We start from the raw sequence: 25,260 nt of genomic DNA on the forward strand, positions 1-25,260 counted from the left end.
ACTCACATTTTTATAGTTTTAAAATTACTCTAATATTATTTACAAAAAAATAAACTTTATGAATTAATTTTAAAATAATCATCACATTATCAAGATTGCTTACACTTGAATTAATTTTAAAATGATTATTTCATTAATATAATTTCTTTATACTTTTTTCCTTTTCTTTTTTTTTTTTTTGTAAGTAATACAATAAAATAATTAGGGTTAATTACAACGACACTCTATGAGGCTTGACATAATAATAGCTATATATTAGTTGAGTTATTTTTAAACGATGATACCCCCTTATGTTTGAAAAAAAGTTAACAAAGAGACCACAATGGTCTTGAATTGACATTATTGCCCTTTAACACATTCAATTACCAATTTATTTAATACAATTATTTTTTTTATTGACCAAAATACCCTACCATAGCCACCACCAATACTGCCCACCTATTATTTATCTCTCTTCACCCACCACTGCAACCTCTGCCACTACAACCAAAACCCATCAATTGAATACATGAAAAACCCACAAAAAAATCCAATTAATTGAACCCATAAAAAACCAAAACCCAGCCAATTGAACCCATGAAAAATTCAAAAAAAAATCCCAATTGCACGTACACAGATTTATAGACATATATATATAAATCTCAAGCCCCCAATCTCATACACTGATGCTTAGACCCCAAACCCAACCTCTCCCAAACCCAACCAATCAACCCTTACCAAACTCGATAACCGATGGCGCAAAGGTCGAGCGCTGCACAGTTTCACCGCTGCCGTTCTGAGCTCTGCATTAAGGAGATCCCTGCGGCGGGGACGGGCTGGTGGTGAGTTATGCGAGGATGAACTCAGCTTAGCCAGTGGAGAGCTTAACTGTGGATGGCTCGGCAATGGAGGACTCGCAGCGGTTGGTGAGGGCTCGGCCGTGATGAAGACGACCTCGGCTGTGGGTGACTGGCTGATAGCACTGAATATCGGTGGATAGCTTGGCTGGATGGAATCGGCAGCAGTTGGTGCGGCTGATTGACAGCGGCGATGATGGGCACTGACTCATTCGAGTTGGACTCGGTGGTGGCAGAGGTCCAAGTTGGACTCGGTCGCGTTTAATAGTTGCCTCTGCTTTTGTATGTATTGAACCCCAGTCAAATGCCTTTCATCACCTCAGTTGTCGCCAAGGACCCTCTTCACTTGAATCATATGTATATATAGATATATATGTGTAATTTTGAGGTGTTGGGTTTGTGTGGGTTTGTGTGATGGTGGTGGAACCAGGAAGGAAATGGTGGTTGTGAAGGTTGTGGTGGTGGCGGCGGCTGCTGCTCTCTCTTCCCCGCTACTCTTCCATACATATATGTATATATATATATATATGGGTAATAATATATATAATGTATAAGGGTACTAATGTATATATATATATATGGGGCAATTTTGACTTTTCATGAGTTCTGATATTGTACAATAAAAATGAATTAAATATTAAAGGGGCAATATCATCTTTTCTAATGTTTTAAAGGCTTGTTTGGATTAAAATTATCACGAGGTGTCTTTATTCAAAAAACAGCTAAGTTATATATGACCGTAAATATGTCAAACCTCAGGGAGTGTCATTATAATTAATCTAAATAATTAACATAAAAAAAAAATGAACAAAATACAAAATACATTGTTAGTAATGTATTCTCTTTTTTAAATGGCAATGTATTCTGACATTTTGTAAACTAACAATGTATTTTGTATTTTGTATACTGTAAGGGTCTGTTTGAATGGCGATAACGTTATATGTTATGGTTTGGTATGATATGAAAACAACCGTTTTGGTATTAATATGTTTTTAGTAGAAATCGGATCCATGTTTGGTAACGATTGTTTTGTTTTTGATAATTGTATATCAAAAACATGATAACGCGTTTGGTATTGTCATGTGTTTTAAGGAATCCGAAAACAAAACACGTTTGGGACTAATGTTTTGTTATCAAAAATTCTGAATCAATAACAGAATACCTGTTTGGTAAAGACTGTTTTGTTTTTGTTTTGAAAAATTATATATATGAATACAATTATAAGTTTATATGTAAATAGTCCATTTTTCTTTATGATTTGAGATAATTTGTTAAAATTTAAAAAAAAAAAAGACATTAAAGCTTGTGAATAGTTTTACTTCACTTAGATTAGTTTGAAATTTTGTAGTGGAGGTCCTTCAAATTGGTAATATGTTTTTTTGTTTAGTCACGAGACCATTTCCCCTTTTCTTGAGTATTTATTTTGATAACGGACTTATGAATATTTCATACAATATCCAACCATAAACAGAATTGATAAATATGAATAAAGATTAAAAGCAAGCAATCAAGGAAGATCCCTCTTACAAGACTGAACAACGTTCACATATATACTTACACGTATAGTTTTGCTTTGTACATCATAATCTTAAGAACTTGAGTGTTGCACCATTCACATATATACTTCCACATATAAGGAGCTAGACATTCCTTAAAAATAGTATGTGTGTACACACACACTTCATTACACTTACATAAAATGTACGCACAACTGGAGATCATTAATATTCATTCCATAAAATGTACACCCACTTCATACTTACATAGGCCTCCATTTGATTAACTAAGAGATCACTAGCTTTCTGGAGTTGCAGCAACTGGAGAATGCTTCCTTTCAATCCCACTGGTGCCACTGCCTACAACTTATTGCCATGTCCTTCAATGTAGTAGCAAAAAATGAATTTGAATGTAAAACAAGACATTACCTATAGTAGCAAAATATAAAGCAGAGTTAAATTCAATTTTTTTTATTTTATTTTAAAAAAATCCGGCATGACTTTCCCTTAAAAATGGACATTTCCAAAATTTCAAAACACAATAAACACAAGGGACATCGCCCACAAAATTAATTCAATAAGGGATACCGCCCACAAAATTATTTCAACAAGGGACACCGTCCACAAAATTATTTCAACAAGGGACACCGCCCACAAAATTCATTTAACAAGGGACACCGCCCACAAAATTATTTCAACAAGGGACACCGCCCACAAAATTCATTTAACAAGGGACACCGCCCACAAAATTATTTCAACAAGGAACACGGTCCACAAATTTAATTCAAGCAAGATATATCTAACCTTCTTTCAGGCTAAGCTGCAAATTTGGAGTCTAAATGACCTCATGCAAAACAAAACACATGAACAACATTAGAGAAAAACAATATAACACACGGCAGGAATGAAATAATTTGAAGTAGTAAACAAGATATATCTAACATTTTTTCAGGTTAAGCTGCAAATTTGGATTGTAAATGACCTCATGCAAAACAAAACACATGAACAATATTAGATAAAAACAAAATAACACGTGGTAGAAATGAAATAATTAGAAGTAGTAAACAAGATATATCTAACCTTTTTTCAAGCTTAATTGTAAATTTAAAGTGTAAATGACCTCATGCAAAGTCAAACACATGAACAACATTAGAGGAAAACAAAATAACACACAGTAGGAATGAAATAATTAGAAGTAGTAAATAAGATATATCTAACATTTTTTCAGACTTAGTTGTAAATTTAAAGTGTAAATGACCTCTTGCAAAACAAAACACATAAACAATATTAGAGAAAAACAAAATAACACACGGTAGGAATGAAATAATTAGAAGTAGTAAATAAGATATATCTAACCTTTTTTCAGGCTTAGTTGTAAATTTAAAGTGTAAATGACCTCGTGTAAAACAAAACACATGAACAACATTAGATAAAAACAAAATAACACACGGTAGGAGTAAAATAATTAGAAGTAGTAAATAAGATATATTTAACCTTTTTTCAGACTAAGTTGCAAATAGAGTGTAAATGACCTCAGTGGCAAATTTTACAAATGCCCTAAAGCTCACTCCCAAAATGACAGAGAAGAGAACACAACAGCAACTAATACGCAGTTCAAAATATACTATTTAAGTATATATTATATACCAAATGAAACACAGGAAATTAACTAAATACGTATTACATGTCATATACTACAAAAGATGGAAGTTTATCTAACTTCATCTTTCAATAACAACGATAATGAGCAACAAGAGGACAATCACAATAAACATAATTGTGATAGCAAGACATCCACAACCTAGGAAGAGCATGTACTTCTGTCTACATTGTTTATTTTGAATCATTGCAATGACTCTGTCCAAGTCAGATTGAACCTGTTCTTCAACTTGTGCACCTTGGTGCAACACATCCACCCACATAAATGCATTCATATGTGACTATAAGAAATATAAATTATACAATTAGGAAACAGTAACAGAAATAGCACCTAAAAGTTTAAAACCATACCTCCCGAGCTGGACACCTATAGAATTGTCAACCATCATTTTTTGGAGTTCGAGCCCTATACAGATGCATAGGACCTCTACCACATGCACATTGTGGTCGCTCACCTTCAAGCCTATACATAAGTGCGCCTACAAGTACTAAAGCATTTAATATTTGATGTCCTAATATAATTAGTTATTACAGTTATCCATAAATAAGGAGCATCTGAGTTTAATTTACGTAATATAATTAGTTATTACAGTCATCTATATTAAAATTCTACATACTATTGACAGTTTTATAATTAGTGATTACAGTGCTCCCAAATTAAGTTGGCAATACCATCACGATAAATATTCATCTGTCGTATCTGTGTATTAGTAGCACTGACCACCTGAACATCGTTATCCACATCAGGTTCATTTTGTGAAGATTGAGGGGTTTCAGAATAAAAAATTTCATCAGATTCACCTTGGGATCTTATGAAATTATGCAATGTACAACAGGCAATGACAATAAGAACTTGAGTGTCAAAGTGATAAGGGGGCATTTGCTTCAATATAGCGAATCTCATTTTTACCAACCCAAAACATCGCTCTATGATATTCCTCAATGACGAGTGCCTAAAATTGTACACCTCTTCTCTACCACGTGGTCCTCTAGTATGTTCTTTGATATTCCTGCATGTGGTAACGTTGACCCCGGTAAGGGGCCAAAAACCCCGGTTGATTGGCGTACCCAGAATCCACTAAATAAAACTTACCTGTCATGTTAAGTATGTTAAGTATTAAAATTAACGTATTTGTAATGTTAAATGCATAAATATGGAAAGGTAATATTTTTACCTTCGCGTGGTGATGGAAAATTGAAATCCTCATTCTAAATGCACTCATTTAAAATCTTCGAATCATTAGCAGACCCTTCCCACCCTGCTAGAATGTATGTAAATTTCATATCAAGTGAACACACGACCATGACATTTTGGGTCGTATCACCCTTTCTACCACGAAAGGGTATTTGTTAGTCAACTGGCACTACAGCATGGATATGAGTACCATCTATGGCTCCTACACAATTCTTGAAGTATGGGTAAGACTTTGGATTGTTCTTTATCTCTTTAGGAATTTCATTCAAATCTGGGGGAATAATAATCTTAGTCCCAAACTCACAAATTAACTGTAATACAGTATGAAAGTGATATGAAATTGTGGATGTAGAGTGTTGGAATATTTCAGCAACGACGCGATTCCTTTCATTGTGAGACACAGTAACTAGGAAAATTGCAACTTGTTCTTTTACCGTTAGAAATGTTGAGTCTTTCAATCCTAACAATTTCAACTCACGACACAATGCCCTAAAGGTGTTTGGGTACATTCGAAAATTTTCATAACACCTATCTTCATGTCCATTTAAGAGCTCGAATATGTAATCTTCCCCTTGCAACATGGAATCCCTACAACGTTGCTTATCAAAATGTTTATAATAGTACTCATATACGGCTGCGATCAATACAAGAATTTCCTCCTCATTATCATCATCATAAATGGTTAATATTGTCCTTATATCCATAGGTACTATCCTATTTAAGAATAAACAGAAGCAGTTATTGTAATAAAAATTAAGCAAAATGGGAAAGACATACCAAATCATACAATTATCCAGCAATAATGTAAAAGCAATAGATATAGAACATAAATAGTTTTCCAGCATTAATTTAAAAGCAGTAGATAGAGGAATTAAATACAGTTTTCCAACAATAATGTAAAAACAGTAGATAAGAAAAATTCATTACAGTCATCCAACAGTAATGTAAAAGCAGTTATAAAACAGTCATCCAAAAGCACATAAAAGTAAGATATCGAAGAAATCACAGAGCCTGATTCATCACCCACCCAACCTTCCTCTCATCAGGAATGCGAAGAAATATGTCCCTCCACACCTTGTCCTCACCAAACATCCTTATGATTTTAGCATAATGGGTATCATCAATCCCCACTAATGTGTTGACGATCTTAACGCACTCTTCAAGCTGGGGATCCATTTCTTTTTCTTTTTTACTGGAAGATGTCACTTCAGGCATTTCGGTAATCGAGATGGTTGACAACTAGAAGATGATTCTGCTATGACTTTTGCAATTTTATCAGCTTTCGCGTTCCCAATATTAGTCAAACATTCCATCACTAAAGACATTGTTTCTGAAAAAGTTTCTTTCTTTTGTTTCTTAGCTACAGGTTTGGGAGTAGGACTGAGGTCAATAGGTCCTTCTACATTAGGTTGTTCTACATCAGTCATGCCTGCATTGCCCTCAGTGTTATGAATTTAAGCTTTATGCGTTGCCATTTGAGGCATTGTTAGCACTTGGTAAGGTCTGGGTGGCTTTGTAGAAGGATGAACATGCTTGCCAGTAGTATGTGTATTCTCAAAAATCCTTACCATCTGCTCATAATTCTTACACCCATGTTTTTTTATTTTTTTGCCATGCTTGAGAACCTACACGTTTTTAGCTTACAATTATTGTTCATCAAACCCTTTTAATACTAAATCACTAATTACTAACTGTATGTATGGTAAATAGACACGTATTGAAATACTAACCTTGCACAATCGAACCCATCTTTCAGCTTCCAACTCAATCATCCCAGTTTCACTGTTGTACCCTACACCAGTCTCAGATAATATTTGTTTGCAATATTTGTACAGTGCTCTTATATTATTGAATTTTTGTCTACATTGGTCCTTCGTGTACTTCTTCCCAATTTCCAATAACATTGCGTCCACAATATGTGTCCACCCAATTGGATTAAAAGTCGTGCCTGTACGATTTCCTTTTCCAACCTCTTCCTCCATCAAGAGCATGAATTTCTCTTAATGGGCATCACACCAAACAGCGACATCGGCCTATTCAATAACTACAACATCCTCACCATTCTCACCATCAAGAGAATGAATGTCTCTTGATGGGTATTGCTCAACATTGTCATTGTTCATGTCCATCTGATTACTATTAAGTAATTGAACAGTTTAGTACATTGAATTGTGTTTTGACTCATAATTCAACACGTTAATGATAAGTAAAGAAGGTACTGTCTATAAAACACTTCAATAAGGGACAAAAAAGAAGAAAAAATGAAGTAAAAATGTGATAAAAATCAGTCTTCTTCCATTTTCTTCATTTTCTTCAGTTCAAATTCTCACCATTTTCTTCAGTCAAATTCTATTTGTCAAAATCAATTAAATCAAGCACATGATTTTCTTAAAAATCAGTCTCATCAATTAAATCAAGCACATGATTTTCTTAAAAATCAGTCTCCTTCCTCAATTTTAAAGTCAATTTCTATACAAGCTAGGTGATTCAAATTAGATAAGTTTCCATTTCTCTAGTTGATGTTCTCCTATAGGTTGAGAAGAGTAGTGATCTCAACTTCTCTCTCACAACTGACAACATCAAAGCTGTGATTTTGGTATGTATATATTCATACAATTTTACAATATTTCATGTATATATTTATATCCACACATAATACATAGATACATGAAGCACTGCAAAGATTAAGATATAAAACAATTTTCAACATTTTAAAATTGTTTTTTGCAGAAATAAAACAAAAATTGTAGTCAAAATTTAGTATTTGAGGTTAGCTCTTTGTTGCAGTTTGTACACTAACTACTAGTTTAACATATCTAAGAGCAAGGTGAAGGAAAGTGGTACATAATAGTAGAACACACTGGATGAGACTCATCTGAACTGAAAAAGCACTCACGAAGATTGCTCTCGTGTGTTCATGTTACACGAGGATGATGAGAGAGAATAGAAGTTAGGACTCATGAGTTGAACATGAATTGACCAGCATATGAAAGTATTATACTGCTAGCATAACTGACAATATTCATTTCATGTAATACCATTAATTTGGACTACAAATTAATTAGAAGTAGTACTGATTTAGTTTAAATAGACATGGCATAATATGGAAATTCAGCAATGCTAACAAATTAACTGACATTCATGATCTTTTTTATTTCATGGTAACTCAATCATTTTTTAATTTCAGGACATTTTTGTGGCAGGGAGTGAGACTTCTGCAACAACCATAGCATGGACAATGTCAGAACTACTAAAGAACCCAAGAGTAATGGAGATTGGAGAAGGCACAAGCTGAGGTCCGAGAGGCCTTTAAAGAAAAGAGTAAAATTGATGAGACTGTCATTCAAGAACTAAATTATATGAAATTGCAACACACGCAATCGATGGATGACACATAAACCCTTAAATCAGAACCATGGTTGATAGAATAAACAACCCAGAAAAGGGCTAAAATCAAACCCTAGATCTCCGTCACAGCCTCATGAAACTTAAGATCTGGACGCAAATACCCTAAATTACAACACTCACAACATGATTGGAATAAAGATCAGAACTTGGAAACGCGAGAGAGAAAGTGATTGTCACAATATTTTAGAGAGAGAAAGTGAACACGAGGACCTCCCAAATGTAAATCTCAAAAGCGAAGATATATATGATCTATAGATACAAACAGAGACACAAAATGAGGTACCTGGTGGAAGAGCTCTGCCTGATCGGTGATGGAAGAGGTTGGATCGCCACTGAAGTCGCCTCCAAGGAGCTACGCGAAGAGAGAGAAACGACGCTGAAAAAATGCCCTAAATCTGATATGCGACCTTATATACATGATATCACTGCTACAGTAAAAACGAGGGTTGGTTTGGTTTTGGTTTGAGAACAATTCACCGCTACAGTGCCATATCAGTCTAATATCACCAAAATGTTGATATGGGTTTTGCCCAAAAATGATAATGTTTTGGCACTGTTAAAAACCATATCAGCCCGCTCCAAACATGATATTGACCCAAAACCAAAACCAAAACACCAAAACAATATCAGATATGGGCCTCCGAACAGGCCCTAAACTAACAAGGTATTCTCTTTTTGAAATGGCAGTATTGTCATTTGGTTGGATTGAAATACTATTAATTTTTTTTTTTTTACAAGGATTGAAATACTATTTGAAACTTATAAAATCATATGTATATATAAAAACACACTTATCGCTTCATATATCACACCATCATATGATCCTCCTACCTATTTTCACACCATCATATGATCCTCCTACCTATTTTCAAATCAATCACATTATTCTCTCCTCCCCAAATATATCAAACATATCAAGCTAACAATTAGGGTATTTTTATTTTTTATTTTTATAGGAATAAAAATTAATATTTAAATGTCCACTGTAGTCTACAATTGTGAAATACAGAGTATACTATATTTGTCTCTTGCAAGGTACAAATAATCAAACAAATGAAATTATAATGTAATGTTATATTCGGTTGGATTAAAGTGGTGCTTTAGAATTGGGGAAAAAAAATAAAAATAGTTCAACTTCCAATCCGAGCAAAAAAGAATAAAAGGAGTAAAAAGTTAAAAACATGACTTTATGTTGCATAAGTTATGCTTGCATTTTACCGGGGCAAATATATATGTATGTATATATACAGAATTGTTCTCTAGCTTCCTGATGTGCAAGAAAATGCATGTGCACTTGAAGTAGTAACTGTCAGATTCTATTTGGCGGTTAAAAAAATAGTTTATGTTTTTATATCCAACGGTGATGATTTAATTCGTGTATAATTCCTTGCACACCAGTGAACATGTGAACAATCCTATGTGTATATATATATCTATATATGCAACATTTGTTTTCACTTGTTTTCATGGCCAATCTAAATTATGCATGCAACCTTTGTCTATCAATAAAAAAAAATTAACAATAAATTATAAAATAAAAATGTTGAGTCCCCAAAAGAAAAAAGAAGTTGAAATTAATTTTATGAAAGAAAAAATAAAAAAAAAATGATTTGACTTTGTAGTTACTGTTATAAAGTTGACGAATAGGGGAGTAATATTCATGTTATCTTGGAAGTCAATAGTGTTTTAATGAATAAGAGGGGAGAAAATTAATGAAAAGTTGAAAAGCATAATGATTAAGAATATATTGAGTTTGAGGTAATGTTTGATAAAATTTAAAATTAAGTGCTAAAAATTTAAAATACTAAAATTTGAACACTAAAATTTTATGTGTTGAATTTAAAAGTGTGAAAAATTGTTTAATAAACATCTAAGTTTTAAACGTTAAATTTATTATACAATATTTATGTCTTCAATATCTTGTACTTATAACATTTTTATATTTATTATAGAAAATCAATGGCTTTCCATAATGGCTTTTCCATATGATGAATCTGCTCGGTGGGTGTTGTGTTTGTGTTAAAGATATACTATTTATCAGTGTTAAAGATGGTGGAGAAGAATTATATTTTTATTTTTTTATTTTTTTATGGTGATTAACATTCGGATCTAGATGTAACCAAACATAAAATGAATATAATTTAGTTGATATTTTTTAATCAGGTTTAGAATGTCACTTACATATTTTTTTTGTTCTTATTCTAAATTGGAATTTATTGAAATTAGGTCTTAGAATCTTGTGGGAAAAATTATTTAATCTGAATATATTTTATTCAAATTCGAAAATACATCCTAATTAAACGTTATCCAATTCAAATAACTATCTTCAAAATCAGCCCTATAAGATTAGTATTATTACACTATTACTCAAGCCTTCGCCTTAATGCCTACCAAGGCACCATCTCTCTCTCACACCAAACAGAAGGGATCGAACATTGAAACCTCAAAAAACTCGAAAAGGAGGGGTGAGCGAGCCGAGTGAACTCAGTAAGAAGAGGAGATGGACGATTACACGAGAGAGATGATGGACCTGAAAACCCTCGTAACTCGAACCCTAGAAAAGAAAGGCGTCCTCGCTAAGATCCGAGTAAATCTCTTCATTTTTCTCTTCGTAGATCGTCTCATTGCCATTCCAATTTAGTACTAATTGCTACATATATGTTTATATAATTGTGTCTGTTATATATGCATGTTTTTGTAAGCACGAGATGCAAAAGATTGCTGGATCGGGTGGTGAAATGCGTGTGTGTAAAATGCAGTAATTGAGGAAGCTTTTCATGGATTTGATTTATTGCTGCTGAGCAGCAGTTCCAGTGAAGATTGAGTTATTTATTTATTTATTTTTATCTTAATGACAGTAAAATGTCACTAAGAGCATTTCAGATATCAGGGTTCTGCTATTTTTTGTAGAGTAGTGTGGTAAGTTATGGGTTATCATCATGACCACAGGTAAGCTAACCAGTGCACGAGCTCCAGCCATTCCGGGGTCTGGGGAGGGTAAAATGTACGCAGCCTTACCTTTGGATAGGGAGAGACTGATTTCAGGTCACAATGGAGCAACGTTACTGTTGCACCAAGGCCTGCCCTCATGACCACAGGTAAGCAAATGCAAAACTAAGAACGGTTGCTGGCTGTTACATTTAGACTTGCCTATTTGGACTGAACAGAGCCTTGAACAAACTAGTTATCCGGACTCAAGAAAACTTGATCCAACTATATGGGGTTGGTTAAATGAATCATGTTTCGTGAATATAAATCATAATTTGAGATAAATCACGTGCGATCATATCTTTATTTTCCATCCTAACTGTACTAATTTTGGTCCTCCCCCTTTTATAGCATTACCCTCATTGTGGATTAAATCATTTGTGCAGTTATTGTGTTGTGTTGTACATAACGAAACTATCTTAGTCAAATTTCTCTAATTTATCTTCAATATATGCTTCTTCACCCGTTTCATATGTTTGTTATATTAGCACACATCTACCTCAACAATGTCTGCAGTTTGACAATGCTCATTCAAACTCTAATACAGTTAATTGTTCTCTGTTTGCAACTATGGATTTTATATTCATATGCCTTTTGTGTGGCGCTAAGCAGTGCCAGGTGCTTTCACCTTACCACGTGGTGGGAGGGTAAAACCCATTGGCATTCTAAGAGAATAAATATATTTTTTTGACAAGTACTCTTAGAATAAATATATTGCTACTCACCATTGAGTAGTACACGTGTGTGTGTTTGCGTTGTTGGAATTGGTTATCTGCAGTGTATGCTAGATAAAGGCCTTATTTCCTTATCTCTGTCACTTTGGGGTACTGTTGTAGGAGCAAGATGAGTTTTCATGCATTTTATCTTTTAATTGCTCGTGCTTTAAAGTCAAATTTTGTGATTCTCTTTGACATGTTTTGATTCCGTGCTAGGCTGAACTAAGATCTAGTGTTTTTGAGGCAATTGAAGAAGAGGATCGGTCAATTGAAAAGGAAGAGGGTTTGCCTTCTGCGTTATTGGGTAGCTGCAATGATCGTGCACAACAACTCCATGCTTCTCCTTCAGGTTCATCCTTAAATCCAGTCTCTCTCCTTTCCCCTTTTTCCTTCTCATAGAATTAAAATTGTTGGATGTTAACTTTTTATCTGGGAAATATGTGATTCATATTTGTGTGATTTATTGGTCTTAGACATTCAAAAGATGCTTAATTGTTACCTTTGAACCCTTCACAGTGTCAAGGAACCCATTAACAGTATGCAAGTTGGTTGAATTTACCTTGTCTCTGGTAAGGTCCTATAGTCCCAACGCGATATCAACATGTTTATCACTGTGTTGGGAGATAACAACTTGAACCTGGCCCATCTATTAGGGGTCAATGCAAAGCCAACTTGGGCAGTTAATTTGGGTAGGTTGACTACCCTTGGGTCAGATATTTGCCAATTAGTATCAGTTAGAATTTATTCTGTTAGCTAGTACCAACTTATTGACAATAATGCTGTGGAATATATTTATGGCACGATATTTCAAGGGAATTCCATTTAACACTTTCTTAACTGTTTTCTATGGTTAACTTTTACATGCTACCTTAAACATCAACTGAATGACATTATGGTGCCGGTTTCATATAAATCTATTGATATGTTAGATTAAAGGAATGATTAAACATCTTTCTAACATGATGGACTTATTTTGCATAGCATTGTAAATAAGGGAATGTTAGAGGAAATAACTAAAGAAAGCATGGGCTGATCCACTAATTCCAAAGAAGGCTTTGGTATTCTAGCATGAGGTTTTCGTGTGATCAGTGGACAAGGTAGCGGTTCATTTTAGAGTAAGTAATTTGTGTAGGTAGAGGTATAGCTGACAAGATTTACGAATCGTGCTGAATTGTAGGCATTATGGGTGCCCTTCCTTAAAAAGGGTTTGAATTTTGATGTAAATCAGCCCAACCTAGTTGGTTCCAAATCCATGGTGAGTTTGATTTGATATCTGGTTAATGATTAGCTGACCCAAGCCAAGTAGTTCAACTTACTGAAGAAATTGCTCGAGCTTGGCAAATGTATTTCCTGCTATGTTTGAGCTCGGATCAGGGTAGGAACAAGTTCTTTTAGCATTGCTCAGCTTTAACTGCATCTTCTAGGGCTTCATAACTGGGCAATTAACAGCTCTTAGTAAGTATGGTTGGTTTAAATCACTGTCCTTTTGACTTATCAAAAAAAAAAAAAATCACTGTCCTTTAGTTGAAGACTTTTGACTTTCCAATAAAAGGAGAACTTTAAAAAATTTATTACTACACTATAATAAAAAGTGGAAGACGGATTAGAATTAAACTGGCATGTCATGTTTTATGTTATCTGTACTTTGGATTATACCACTTCCTACAGCCCAATATGAGTTTTGGGGATTTCAACCTTTTAAATAGGACACGCATTAAGCGTATGCATCTCTTAAGATTCCAAAATTTACCTTACAAAATTTTAAGATTTATTCTATTCACAAGGATAGTTTGGAGAAATTTCAATGTTTGTTCATTTACTTTTCTAGAGGGACACTAATTCTAGCCTTCTTGGACATCCGACATCATAAGAGGAAATAGGGAACATATTTTAGGACAGAGAGTTTACAATTAGACTAAGATGCTAGCCATTTAAATGTTTTTACACCTTTACCTATTTATATTGCCTATCACTATCACATTATTTTCTAAAATGAGCATGAGATTTAAATTCTAATTGTACATCATTATGAACGAGCTAAAGTGAGCCTGAGATTTGTAGATTATTGATGACTTTAAATCTTGCCAAATTGATCCTGAGATTTTTTGTACATTATGAATGAATTTAGAAAGTGATAGAGATTGACTTAATGTTTGTACATTAACTTAAGGAGAGTGAGATTTAAATTCAAGGTTGACTTTTGAAGATTTATAAATGAGCTATTGGCAAATTGAAAACTAGTGAACAGAAAGAAGCCACTAACGACTACATAGTTGTTCCAGCTCCCTTTTCAATCTTACAGGCGAGTTTTATTCATGTAATTTATGTTTAGATTTCCTTTTTCAATCCGCTCTCAGATTGATTTTGCTAATCTGAACTCAAACAATTTGAACATGGATTGAGCTTGGGTTGAAGGTTTTATACCTTTGGTTGAGCATGGTTTGACACCCAATTGACCTGAGTTGCACTCCTATTTGAGTGGTATCTCCTAATTATTGACATAAGTGGTATCTCTTGCCAAAATATAGATTATTATTATTATTAATTTTTTAGAGTACCTCTAGCCGATAAAGTTCTGAGCCTTCTAGCTGATCCCTATTCAATAGCAGAACATTCTGTTTCCAGCTGTTATGAATTAAAATTAGTTAAAATTCCGAATCTTTAGAAATAACTACTAAGCTACTACAACTTTATATCTATTAGTTTCCATTCCATTCTACTCGGAGTTGGAGGCTTTGTATGAGATTATGTCCTTTAGCTTCTTCAAGATGCCAATTATGTATTTGTGTATGCGTATGTTTGAAAGTCGCAAAGAACCATGTATTTGGTACAGGTGTAATACATCTGACATCATTGAAGAGGTAAAAGATTTTGCATGGTTTCTATGCTAATGTACTTTATGTTTCTTTGGCTACATGTGCACGTGCTGAATGCAGGAAGGTTGTTAACTGCACTGATATCTGAATACTTGGATTGGGCGCAACTGGGCCACACATTAAAAGTTTATTTGCCAGAGTGTAATTTGGTAATCATGTACATTCTTTTTTAATATTTCTATTTTTATCTGTATTCTTCATACATTAATTTATTCTTTTATCTATTACTTCATTGTAATGGAATTATAAATGGTTACCTTTTTTTTTTTTACACCTGCAGCAAAAAGATTTTTGGAAATCTGAGTTGAAAGAATTTAGTAGCAAGAATGGATATGATCCTAACAGGAATGGAGAAAGTGGTCCTTTGATTTTGGATGTTCTTGAAGGATTCTTAAAATATGAGGTTTGATTTTTAATCTAATCTGGATGTCAACTTTTGTACTAAACTCATAAATTGTATGGCAACATTATGTCTACACGACATTAATATATTTATGCTTCAAGGCCAATTTATTTGCTAATTTGATTGGGCCCAGCTAGACATTTGTGAAAGCAAGGGTGATTAACGTGATGCCACTTTTTTTATTTAATAAATATACATTTGGGTAAGCTAGTTGTGTCTGCCGTGTTTTAGTACCTGATAAACATTGACTAGTCAGAGGTGTAACTTTCTTTCTGGTCTACTATGTCAATGTTTGACAATGGAGAGTGGCTTCACATTGTTGTATGTGGTGTGTCTTAGGGGAGAGCAATCAATGTTCTTATGAAAGAGTACGAGAAGTTCATTCACATTTAAAGATCGAAAAGCAACTCCTTCAATTTGTTATTTAACTGGTCAACGGAAGGGTGAACCCATCTCTAGAAACACTTAGATATTGTAAACTTGGATACTTTTTGATTCCTTATATCTACGACATACATTTAGTGTTTTACACACTGTACATGGGTCATGCTGGTGATAACTCTTGAGGGAATTCAACAAGGGAAAGTATTAGCAGTGCTCTGAAACAAGCTACAATTTTGCATTCCATAGATTGATTTTACTCTGAAGAGAAGGTTCGTAGTTCAAGTTGCAGAACAAGATGATGCTTCTAAATGTGTTCTTTTTGCTGGCCAAATTATTTGATATATGGGCTTTTATTTGAAAATGCATAAGGTTGCAGTTTTATTGTTATTACGGAATCATTACATTGGTCCTAAAACTCTGGAAGTTAAAAGTTTGAAATGTTGTTATTATGGAATTTTAATGAGGTCCTAAAAGTTATATGTTGAAAGTTTTGAAACACATTGTCCTACTAAATCATTGCAAACTTTGCCTACTCTTTTGTTAGCAAATTTCTTATTTTGAGAAAGACTACACAGTTTCCTAGTTTCGAATGATATATACAAGTGTTTGTGATTTTTTTGGATAGCTTATGTCTGCCAAATTTGTTTTGTAATTTCCAATTTTCTTGTTTTCAAACATAATATGCATGTGTGTTTTTATTGCAAAAGATGTGTTAATTATATTTCCAATATATTCCCTATTAGTGGGGATAGGGGAAGGGGATTCGAACCTAGGAGCATAGGGTGGGGAGCACTTAAGGCCTGACCCTTTACCACTCGGGCAACACCACCACACCTGCAAAATTTACCCTGTTAAAGTGGGTGCAACTCTGACTTGTTGGCCACCTGCAAGTTGCCACTCCCATAACATTTATAAGACATCGGTTGTAATGGCTTATACAGTGACATTGATTCTCTTACCCAATCTATATGTTTGGAAGGTTTCTCTTGGTGTGTGTTTCTCTTTATTTTTCCCCACAAAAAGGAAAATGTTTGTTTTTGCTTGTGGTTGTTGAATACATATTAAATTAAAAGGAAAATTGCGTTTACTTTATGGCCCAACATGTCTGTAAAATCAGTAAACCAAAACGATGGGTGAGTTGGGACAAAAGAAACACTAAATTTAAGACATATCAGTGATCAGTTATCAGGCCCTAAATTTATTTGACTGCTGAAGAAAGACTTGTGCTGCCAACTCTAGGTTATTATTATTATTATTATTATTTTTTTTGGTTTAGGGAGAGAAATATTATAAATCTTTATCTAGTTCAGTGGTGTAAACAGTTTTTTCTCTTTGTTTTGATTACACACATACATGCTATTTTTTTTTGTTTGGAGCATATGATTTTCTCCTACAATGATGATTTCCCTCGTTTGTTTAAATTGTGTGTGAGCATGATAATAACCAGTATTTTATTCCAGTTGGATTTATTTGAGTACCTTTTTTCTTTTCTTTTTTTCCCTTCTCAAATATGCAAACCTTTTTGTTGATTTAGATATGTGAACTCCATTCCTATTCCATGATGTTCTGTAATTTTTTTTTTTTTTAGTTTGGCTTTGTAATAATTATTCATGTTCATATAGAACTTATCACAAGCAAGGGGCACTGGAAGGAGAGTGACCACTCCCGAAATGGAGTCTTTGTCCAATTTGGAATTCCGGAACACTCGGAGACCTTCTTCATCATCTATTGCTGGAGGATTACCTCCACTAGGAAGGTGCTTGGCCAACTCTCTCTCTCTCTCTCTCTCTATATATATATATATATATATATATGTATATGTATATGTCTGTGTGTTTTTTTCCACTCACTGATGTGTTTTTGTTTGTGGGCTTGCTTATAATAGGCCGGGTCCTGTCTCCCAAGCCTCTGGTAAGTACTAAACCCATTTAATTTTCTCTCTATATCATCTGTATTATGTTTTTTTTAATCTGATTCTTTATAGCATTCAGATAGGAGAGCGGGGACCTCCGTATCGGGCTATAGAAAAGATGATTACAACCGGAGATATGACAGTGATGAGCTTCCAGATGATGTAAATCATACTTCAGCTGCCTTGGAAAATCTTCAGTTGGATAGAAAAGCTTGGAATCTGACCACTTCTTGGCGGTTTGTTTCTAAACCCTGAAACAGAATTTTATTTCAGTTCTCATTTAGTTATTGTAAAAAGTAAATATGGAAAGGTTAAATTAGAAAATCTAGTAAAAGGTAAATTAGAAAATCTACTAAAAAGGTAAATTAGAAAATGACATTGGAAAATCTCACAATCATGTTTGAAATCTGAAAAAAATTGAGACATCGTCAGAGGAAATTATTTGACTTCAGTGCGATTGGAAGCTCACTATTGGCAAAATAAACAGGCTATGCAGGCCAATTTTTTAATTAAATATCATTCATTTTATTAATTATAGTAGCATACAATCTTTTACCATCATTGTCCAATTCTGTGGATACACTTTTTTTCTTGTTCTCTTTTCTACTTGTGTTCTTCATTGAAACAATCAGACTATTAGGGTGCCGTTCTTCCATGGAAACCAAGATCCTGCTGTTTTGCAGTCACTTTTTCCTGATTCCTTAACATTTTATTTTGAAGTGAGTTTAAAATATTCATACTAAAATCAAATCCTAAACGTCAAGGATACTTAAGTGTCTAGTCCTGATGGCACAGTGATGTAGGACAGATGAGAGAATGAGAGAGAGAAAGAGAGAGAAGTAGAGGGAGAAGAAAATCAATATTCAATAATCTTGAAAATGTGTCTTTCACAATGTATCAATTCTGGTCACCTATAATAAGTGCGTAGACCGCGCTTCTCCCCGACTGAGAAGAACTCTCCTCCAGAGAGTGAAGCTCGTAATACTGCTCCAAAAGGTCCGTGTCAATGCGGCGAAACTCATCCTCTGTGATCTATGTGTCATATGTATCTGGACGATCACTCCAACGGATGAGATGTCGCTGATAACCACCCTAAGGAGAAGCAATAATATGATGGTCAGGTATGTCTGTAATCCGATTGGTAATCTGTGGCTGAATCAGTGGAAGAACTGGCACTGGTGCTGATGAAGATGCATCTCCACCTCCGATTGTAACTGCTGGAAAAGTGAGAGGCTCAAAGGCGCCTCGATAAGGAAACAAGTCCTCTACATTGAAAACCGAACTAATACCCATATTAGATGGTAAGTCGAGTAAATAAGCATTATGTCCCAACTTACAAATGATATGAAATGGTCTAGTGGCACGGGCATGCAATTTCTTGAAGGAGTTTTAGGATAACGCTCTGGGCGTACCCAAACCATAACATAATCTCCTTCATTGAATTTTGGATTCCTAAGATGAGCATTAGCAGCAATTTTATAGTTTTCATTACTTAAAATCAATTTTCCGTCTTACATTGGCATGAACATCATGGATGTGCTGGGCGTAGGAATCAGCGGACTCAGAAGGGCAGGATTCAGGTGGTAAAGGAATAAGGCAACAGGCTGGCGAGGGGAAAAACCAAGGACAATCTCAAAAGGGCTCTTACCAGTAGGCCTATTGACTGAAGTTATACGCAAACTCAGCTGTCAGTAACAATGAATCCCATATAGCCGGGCGTTCTCCTTCTAGACACCTATGTAAGTCTCCTATACTTTTATTAACAACCTTGGTCTGACTATCAGTTGGGGGGTGAAAAGCAGACTAGAATTTCAAATTAGTCCCAAAAAGTTTCCAAAATATCTTACAAAAATAACTCACAAACTTGACGTCCCTATTAGACACAATGGAAGTGGGTAATCCATGGAGTCTTAACAATTTCTCTAAAGAACTACTTAGCAATGTGCGAGGCATCCGTTATTTTGCTACAAGGAGTAACGTGTGCCATCTTAGAAAACATATCCACAACAGCTGGAATAGAATCATGTCCTCTAGTGGTCTTAGGCAATACTAGGACAAAATCCATGCTAAGATCTTTCCACGGTGTGTGCGGGACAGGCAAAGGGATGTAGAATCCAGTGCTCCTCTTCCTAGCTTTAGCAAACTGACATGTGCGACATTGGGAAACGATTCTAGCAACATCACCCTTTAAAGATGGCCAATAAAATCTATTCTCTACTAAGGAAACTGTCTTATCTCTACCAAAATGACCAGCAATTCCCCCAGCATGTAATTCCAAGACTAAGAATGATTGTTATTCCTCCTTTATACACATAATCCATATGTGTTAGTTCACTAAATTCAAACCTAAATTAATTATTGTATTACTTGGATTTTGGGGAAGAATAGCAGGTAGCAAGGTATATTAGAAACTTTAGTGTATTGTGCAGTAAATAATTGAGCTATTATTATTATTATTTATTTAAAGGAGGAGGCTCATTTGATTTATCGAGTGCTCAATAAGTTTGGTGAGAGCAAGTTGTCTTTTACAGTTGAGGTTATTTCTGATGCCATTCACATTCTGATCGTCAAAAAGGATAAAAATTAAGCAAATGTAAATTGTTCTGACTTCTGATTGACCATAGAATGCAGCAAGAAGGATCTTATTTAAGCCTTGGGATGGAAACTGGGGTATGAGATGGAACCAACCTATCTAGACCCAGCCCTGCTTGGAAGAACCATAATTTCATCCCTGTGATGGGCTTCCATCGTGAATCGCATCCTGGATCTTGATTAACCCCTCCAACCCTGTTCCTGCATGGTCTTGATTTGTTTTCCAATTGGAGAGACCGAGAGAGAGAGATCCATGAATATAGGTTGTTGATAATGACAAGAAGATGAAATAAAAGAGTTGATGGCAATGGAAAGGCAATCAAGCTCCAGCCATGATAGGCTTGATTTTGAGAAAGAATTTGACACGTGGATGGGTATTTCGTATAACTTGCTTTTGGAAACAAGGTTAATTATGGCTTTTCATATGAATTATGACTGTCCAATCTGTAGTACAAGCTCTAGCTTTCTGCTTTAAGACCATTAATATGCTGGGTAATTCCCTATTCCTCAGACTGGCGCGTGATAGCATGGAAAGTTGTCAAACTTTTTACAACTAGGAAAAACAGCTATATGTCTCCAGGGCCTGAATTTCATCCTCCATTGGTAATGTTCCAGTCTATTCTATGTCCGTCCATAATACCTTCTAAAGGTTGCAAAGTGGATTGAGAAACTTCGGGAGACTAACTTCATTTTGTTATACAATTTAGGGGGCTTAAGAATTGGTAATATGGTTTCTAGCAGAAGTAATTTTGACTGTGAAACAGTATTTCTGGCACATTTTGATATGAAGTGCTTTGAGATAATGAGTCCCGAATTTACGTCTCATCTAGCCTTTTGAAGCTCATTACTTAAATCTTCAGTTTGCCTCATCTTGTCATGGTTGGATTTTTTTGTCTTTAGGATCAATCATCCAGTCTCTTGAACCTACAATTGTTTTCTTGTAAATCATTTGTGGCTCTGGTTCTTCTCTGAATTCACTTTGTCAAGGAGACTAACTTCTATGATACATCCCGGAGTTAAAGCGTTGGCTTACTCAATCTCTTTGAAAGGTGATTGACAATAATATGCTTCAAAGAAGAACGTAAAGAACTTTATATGATTTGATGTATATTGTCCCAAAAAAGTAGTTGAATGTTTTAACCATTTTCACCCACACTCGCAACACTCCAGGGTAGCTCAAGTCCTTTGAATTGGTGAGCTCGTGTATTTATAGGAGGAGAGTGGTAGGTAGGTAGTGGGAATGTTCTATTATTTTCTTTAGGTGGTTCATTTTGGGGAACTTTAGCAGTCTGTTATCTCAGGTGTAGTCAATGGTGGTGCTTTCGCTTCAGGGTCTATTGGTAAAGGCTTGGGGCTGATGCTGGTTGGAGTTTGAGAGGCCCCACTTTGTGCAGACAACTGTTAAAGGTTAGAACTGACGAGAGTGTTCCCCTTCCAGCTGTATAAGTGGGACCAACACCTGTAGGTGTATTCTTGCTTTTTCCTAAGGAACCTCTCACCAGTTTTTACATCTTCTCTCCTAAATTTCTCCCATTGTCTTCACAACCTGAGCGAACTTAATTGTACTTCATTTGAAATGCTTGCAGTTAATTGTGCCTATAATCTGTGTCCTGACGTGTATCTTTTCCCTCTTCATCCACTTTTTTTTTCTTCAGCCTGCCAAGGGGTTGTTTGGGGTATAAAACTGGCAGCTTAGTGATTCTTCATTCAAGTATGTTCTACTTTGAATGATGAAGTACGTAAAACGAAATGTGCATGGCCGGAACCTTTTTGCTAAAAGTGGTTCATCTATGACAGCATCAGACTATGTTTTTGTTACACTCTTATTGTATAATCTCTTCATATTACCAATGACTGACACCGTAGTTTACTTTTCGTTTCTTTAACTGCTGCCATCATTGGAGTCGATCCAACTGCATTTTGTATTGACCAATAATCTATATTAGTGGCTGACCTAAAACTTGCTGAATTTTGGTTGCAGGCATCCAGGGGACGTAATCACCGAGGAAGACGGCAGGGAAGATCATATGTAACTGAATGGTACCTTCTAATCACTGGATATGTAATTTGTTGTGTATTTTATTCACCATCCATGAATGAGTTATGTCATCAAATCAGGATAGGAGATATTATGCGAGGTTTTTATACACATCGTGCATTTGTGTTTTAGTGGTTTGTATGAGCTTTCTTTCGTTGACCCTTTACGAAATTTCAATTGATTTCGCTTTTCCCAAGATGTTTAAAGCTCTGGGGACTGACTGGTTATTGCTATGATCACTCTTTGCATATGGGTAAAATGTGGCGTGATTTGAGGGTTGAAGGTGTTTTTAGTCCATTCTTGCCGCACCAAAAGAGGATGGAAAAGAAAATACCTCCCTTGGGGATACAGAAATGAAATAGTATTTTTTTTTTTTTTTTTTGTGAATTGTTGGAAAACGTTGGATTTATTATTAGGCCAGTGGTCTAGCAGTATCAAACCCTACTTCTTAAAGAGATCAAGGGTTCGAGCCTCAGTGGAGGTATGTGTGCTTGAGTACGTTGGATTTTTTTTTGCAAGAAAATTGTGAATTTTAAACAAAACTTGCCAAATATCATTTATTTTATATTTTATATTTTATTGAAGCAATGTTTGGGAGCATTGAATTGGCATCCAATTTCAAATCTGCCCCCATCGAAATCCTTTGATTTTATTGTTGAAAACAAGAAGTTAATAAATACGGTATTGAATGTAATTATTAAAATGATATTCATAATTTCGTACAACTTTTGTGCTCCATTGTGCTTATTTATATTATTTAGGAAGTAAATAACACAACTGTTTTTAAAATGCTGTTTCGCATCACAATCAATGATACATTACTACGTATGTGTTATTGTATACTTTCTCCTAGGATATAATTTTGTCATTTTTTAAAGAATCAATTAAAATTTAAGTAACAAAATTGGAACGTCAATATTTAACTAGTAATTTTTTATTAAGGACGGGTGTATTGGAAGAATTTTGGATAAGACTCGAGGATGCTATGCTAATCTAAAACAAAAAACAGAAAAAGAAAAAGAAAAATGTTTTACGGAACCAAACCACCTACTAAAAAGTTGGAATCAAAAGTATGACCGACCCCACCAACTGAACAGCTGGGCCAAAGTATGTTCAGTCGTGGCATTGGGCTTGTTGGATCTCACAGTTAGGACCACTTCGTGTAAGCACGTGAGTCCATTGTTTCACTTAAAATATCTTCACCAACGACTTCAATTAGATAGATTTGGTTGACAATTCATGTTAAAATTTCTTTGTTATATCTCAATATATTTTTGTGAAGTCATTCTCAATGTGACACTACGATGTCAATGCACTAAAATCATTTAATAGTTTCTCAATTAATTGGAATTCCTATTAATAATACGATATTTCCATGGCTACCCATAAGTTTGATCATGTAGAATTTGACCCATTGAGGGTAGGTAATAAATCAAATTAATTTTTCGCTCAAAAGTATGATGTTTGAACCAATAGAGAATATATCATGTTTGAATTAATAGATTTTTTTTTTTTTTTTTGTATGAATTGATATTCTTTATTACATTCCAATTCTTTCCCTATTCTTTTTTAAAAAAATCTCGAATTGGATCCCAAAATGACAGGTTGACGCTAAGTCATATGAAAGTGAGAGAGAAAACATTAAATTAATCTGATTTAATCATGTAGAATTTGACCCATTAATTCTACATGATTTATGTAGGGGTGGCTCGATGTAAATCGGGGCCTTAGGCGAAAAATAAAAAGGGGCCTTTTTATATCATAATATGCAATATATTAAATATTATATAATAATTAATTAAAAATTATCCTTTTTGCTTTTTGAGATGCAAACTTACCAATTAAATTATTATATTCAAGTGTGGTTAAAATATCTTTTTCAATAGACAATATAGCCAATCCATTTAATCTTTCTTGTGACATAGTTGATCGTAGATATGATTTTATCAACTTTAATTTCGAAAAACTTCTTTCTGCTATCGCAACAGTTACAGGTATTGTCAATAATATTCGGTAAGCAATGCATGTATTTGGAAAAGAATCTAATCTTTTAATATAATTTAATATTTCAATTGAAGCATTTGGAAAAGACTCGTGTTATACTTTGAATTAAACAACTTACAACAAAAACAAAATACTCTATCTAAATCTTTTGAATAAATGAACCATTTTCTATCATGCTTCTCTCCATTTGGTAATTTCCGAATATAATATGAAGTGGAAAAATGCCTAAAGTTTTCATCTTTTGGAAAATTAAAATCATTAAATCTAATTAGACCATTTTCTACTAATAAATCTCGTACTTTTGTATCAATATTTTTCCATTGTCTAGGATCATATATATTTGTGGGAACAGTCTTAGAATATGATTTTCGATTACTTGTTTCACTTTCTTCCAATTCTTTTTGTTGTTCTTGATTATTATTGTGAATCAAGTCACTGGTATTTTTTTCTTTCACTATTGTATAATTTTCTAATTCTTTTAGATGATTTGATTGTTCATTTGTTGAACTTTTACTTAAATTTTTTGTTAGGTTTTGATTATTAGTGGTAACAAATTTATGAATAGCTCCCTTATGAGATTGAATTAGTTTATCTATTCTTCTCTTTTTTTTAAAGTTTTTCAAATCCAGATTCATACTTTCTAGCAGACATATTAAAAAATATCACAAGTCACAAAACAAATATACAAATATATTAACAAAAGTATAGATATAGTCTTATAGATGTATACAAATTTATATAACAAAAGTCAGT

At 34.3% G+C, this 25,260-nt stretch overlaps 2 protein-coding genes across 3 annotated transcripts; one reads left to right on the forward strand and one right to left on the reverse strand.

Annotated features, from left to right (window-relative positions):
• Positions 1 to 5,341: 5,341 nt before the first annotated feature.
• Positions 5,342 to 6,362, reverse strand: LOC132314312 (uncharacterized). Its single transcript, XM_059813188.1, has 2 exons — positions 6,214 to 6,362; positions 5,342 to 5,900 (listed from the first exon to the last, which is right to left on the reverse strand). The coding sequence occupies exons 1-2, from the start codon at positions 6,360 to 6,362 to the stop codon at positions 5,342 to 5,344; spliced, it is 708 nt and encodes a 235-aa protein (XP_059669171.1).
• Positions 6,363 to 10,947: 4,585 nt separating this feature from the next.
• LOC132311972 (protein TONNEAU 1a-like) lies at positions 10,948 to 22,736 on the forward strand. 2 transcript variants are annotated; one of them, XR_009483146.1, is made up of 9 exons: positions 10,948 to 11,181; positions 12,515 to 12,647; positions 15,235 to 15,323; positions 15,455 to 15,577; positions 17,584 to 17,717; positions 17,847 to 17,872; positions 17,953 to 18,109; positions 19,423 to 19,612; positions 22,447 to 22,736. XR_009483146.1 is itself a non-coding variant. In XM_059810159.1 (8 exons), exons 1-8 carry the CDS (start codon positions 11,095 to 11,097, stop codon positions 22,496 to 22,498), a joined length of 801 nt encoding a protein of 266 aa, XP_059666142.1. In that variant the 5' UTR covers positions 10,949 to 11,094; the 3' UTR covers positions 22,499 to 22,736. The 2 variants fall into 2 exon arrangements, 1 of the variants encoding a protein (XP_059666142.1); XM_059810159.1 differs by lacking the exon at positions 19,423 to 19,612 and having other exon boundaries at positions 10,949 to 11,181.
• The last annotated feature ends 2,524 nt before the right edge of the window (positions 22,737 to 25,260 follow it).

Source organism: Cornus florida, unplaced genomic scaffold, assembly GCF_030987335.1.
Source record: "Cornus florida cultivar Cherokee Brave unplaced genomic scaffold, ASM3098733v1 CherokeeBrave_3.0.0_Hap2_Chr06, whole genome shotgun sequence".
Taxonomy (NCBI): Eukaryota; Viridiplantae; Streptophyta; class Magnoliopsida; order Cornales; family Cornaceae; genus Cornus; species Cornus florida.

Excerpts from the sequence above, each read along its gene's own strand:
- LOC132311972 (XM_059810159.1), top strand. The coding sequence starts at position 11,095 with ATGGACGATTACACGAGAGAGATGATGGACCTGAAAACCCTCGTAACT. Across the intron at positions 15,324-15,454 it reads ATTTGCCAGAGTGTAATTTG|CAAAAAGATTTTTGGAAATC; the intron begins GTAATCATGTAC and ends TTACACCTGCAG. Across the intron at positions 15,578-17,583 it reads AAGGATTCTTAAAATATGAG|AACTTATCACAAGCAAGGGG; the intron begins GTTTGATTTTTA and ends ATGTTCATATAG.
- LOC132314312 (XM_059813188.1), bottom strand. The coding sequence starts at position 6,362 with ATGGATCCCCAGCTTGAAGAGTGCGTTAAGATCGTCAACACATTAGTG. Across the intron at positions 5,901-6,213 it reads CCTGATGAGAGGAAGGTTGG|GATAGTACCTATGGATATAA; the intron begins GTGGGTGATGAA and ends ATTCTTAAATAG.